This window comes from Microtus ochrogaster, unplaced genomic scaffold (assembly GCF_000317375.1).
Source record: "Microtus ochrogaster isolate Prairie Vole_2 unplaced genomic scaffold, MicOch1.0 UNK44, whole genome shotgun sequence".
NCBI classification, from domain to species: domain Eukaryota; kingdom Metazoa; phylum Chordata; class Mammalia; order Rodentia; family Cricetidae; genus Microtus; species Microtus ochrogaster.
This window is the reverse complement of record NW_004949142.1, coordinates 22,397-24,045: the sequence shown is the minus strand read 5'-3', so window position 1 is coordinate 24,045 and position 1,649 is coordinate 22,397. Positions and strand designations below refer to the sequence as shown.

Below are 1,649 nucleotides of genomic sequence, written 5' to 3'. Positions count from 1 at the left end.
GCTTTGGAGCCTGTCCTGGAACTAGCTCTGTAGACCAGGCTGGTCTCGAACTCACAAAAATCCGCCTGCCTTTGCCTCCCAAGTGCTGGGATTAAAGGCGTGCGCCACCACCGCCCGGCTAAATTGTTTTTATTAACTATATATTTTTCTCTGCTCCCTTCGCTTCCTCTCTCGTCCTCTTCTACCCTCTCCCATGTTCCCCATGCTCCCAGTTTACTCAGGAGATCTTGTCTTTCTCTACTTCCTGTGTAGATTAGATTCATGTATGTCTCTCTTAGGTCCTCTTAGTTGTCTATGTTCTTTGGGATTGTGCATAGTATATATTATTTTACTTCATGTTATTTGGTGGGCTTTTTAACTTTTTATTATTGTTTGTTTGTTTAAATTTTTTCCCTCTGTGTTATGTAAGCAGTCCTTCCTGCTGTAGGGCTGGGCTGGTCCTAGGAAGACTTGGAGCAGATTGCACTAACTTGTGGGTCTTTTCCCATCCCCCATTCCTTTGCAGATAGGGGGCACAGAGGAGTATAAGATCTGCCGGGGCATCAAGGAGGGCCGCCTCACCAAGCCAGTGGTCTGCTGGTGCATCGGGACCTGTGCCACCATGTTCTCCTCTGAGGTATGAGAGGGACAGGCCATTATTGAGTAGAAAATGGGGTTGCAGAAGAGGGTATCTGAGGTGAACCATCCGTCATCACATTAAGCTGATAACTCCTTCAATAAGCCTGTGCTGTGTGACTACAAAGCTGAGCCCGAGTTCTGCTCTCCAGGAGATCACCTCATCTGGACTCCCGCTCTGCGCGTCCATCAGCAGCTTCAGGCCTAGACGAGGCGCACTGAGTTCTGACACGAGGGAGTACATAGCCTGGGCATAGACTGGAAGGCCATGATAGGGACACCCTGTGAGAGATGGTAGAGAGGGAATTGTTCTTGATGTGTTAAGGTGACGTACTGGGCTTGTGATATGACTTGGTCACCAACCCTGACCACCTGAGTGCAATCCTCAGTGTTGTGATTTTTTTTTTAAAAAAAAAGCAACACAAAAGAGAACGATGTCATGCAGCAGAGGGAATGGGACAGGGAACCAGCCTCTGGGGACAGGAGCAGCAGAAGAGAAGATGAGGGGAGGGGAGAGGAAGAGAGGAAAAGGGGAGAGACAGAAGCAGAGAGAAAGAGAGGTGAGTGGTTCCCTTTTAAAAGGGAATGTAATGGATGTGCACCGGAGGCGCTCTCGGTGGCCACAGCTGATGATGTATCCTGTCAGAACCCCAAGGGCAGCCAGAGCAGGTGCCTGAATACTAACACCCAGAGTGCTGTGGCGGAGGAGAGAACCAGCCTGCTGCCCTCCACATCCACACTGCGGCACTTGTCTGCCCACCCCAAAAGTAAAGATGGCATGCTGTGCAATTGAGTAGTGGTGTGCCTGCGAGTCCAGCTCCTAGAGAGCTGAGACAGGGGGATGACGAGCCTGTTAGAGAGCTGAGACGGGGATGACGAGCCTGTTAGAGCTGAGAAAGGGGGGTGATGAGCCTGTTAGAGCTGAGACAGGGGGATGACGAGCCTGTTAGAGCTGAGAAAGGGGGGTGATGAGCCTGTTAGAGCTGAGACAGGGGGATGATGAGCCTGTTAGAGCTGAGAAAGGGGGGTGATGA

The 1,649-nt window shown here is 50.8% G+C and overlaps 1 protein-coding gene across 2 annotated transcripts in view; it reads left to right on the top strand.

Moving 5' to 3' along the window:
* Acly (ATP citrate lyase) overlaps positions 1-1,649 on the top strand; it is a 49,998-nt gene that overhangs the window by 32,253 nt on the left and 16,096 nt on the right. For both annotated transcript variants that reach the window (XM_005369013.3, XM_005369014.3), the window contains one exon: positions 506-616. In XM_005369013.3, coding sequence (XP_005369070.1) covers positions 506-616 — 111 coding nt within the window. The remainder of the gene's footprint in view (positions 1-505; positions 617-1,649) is intronic.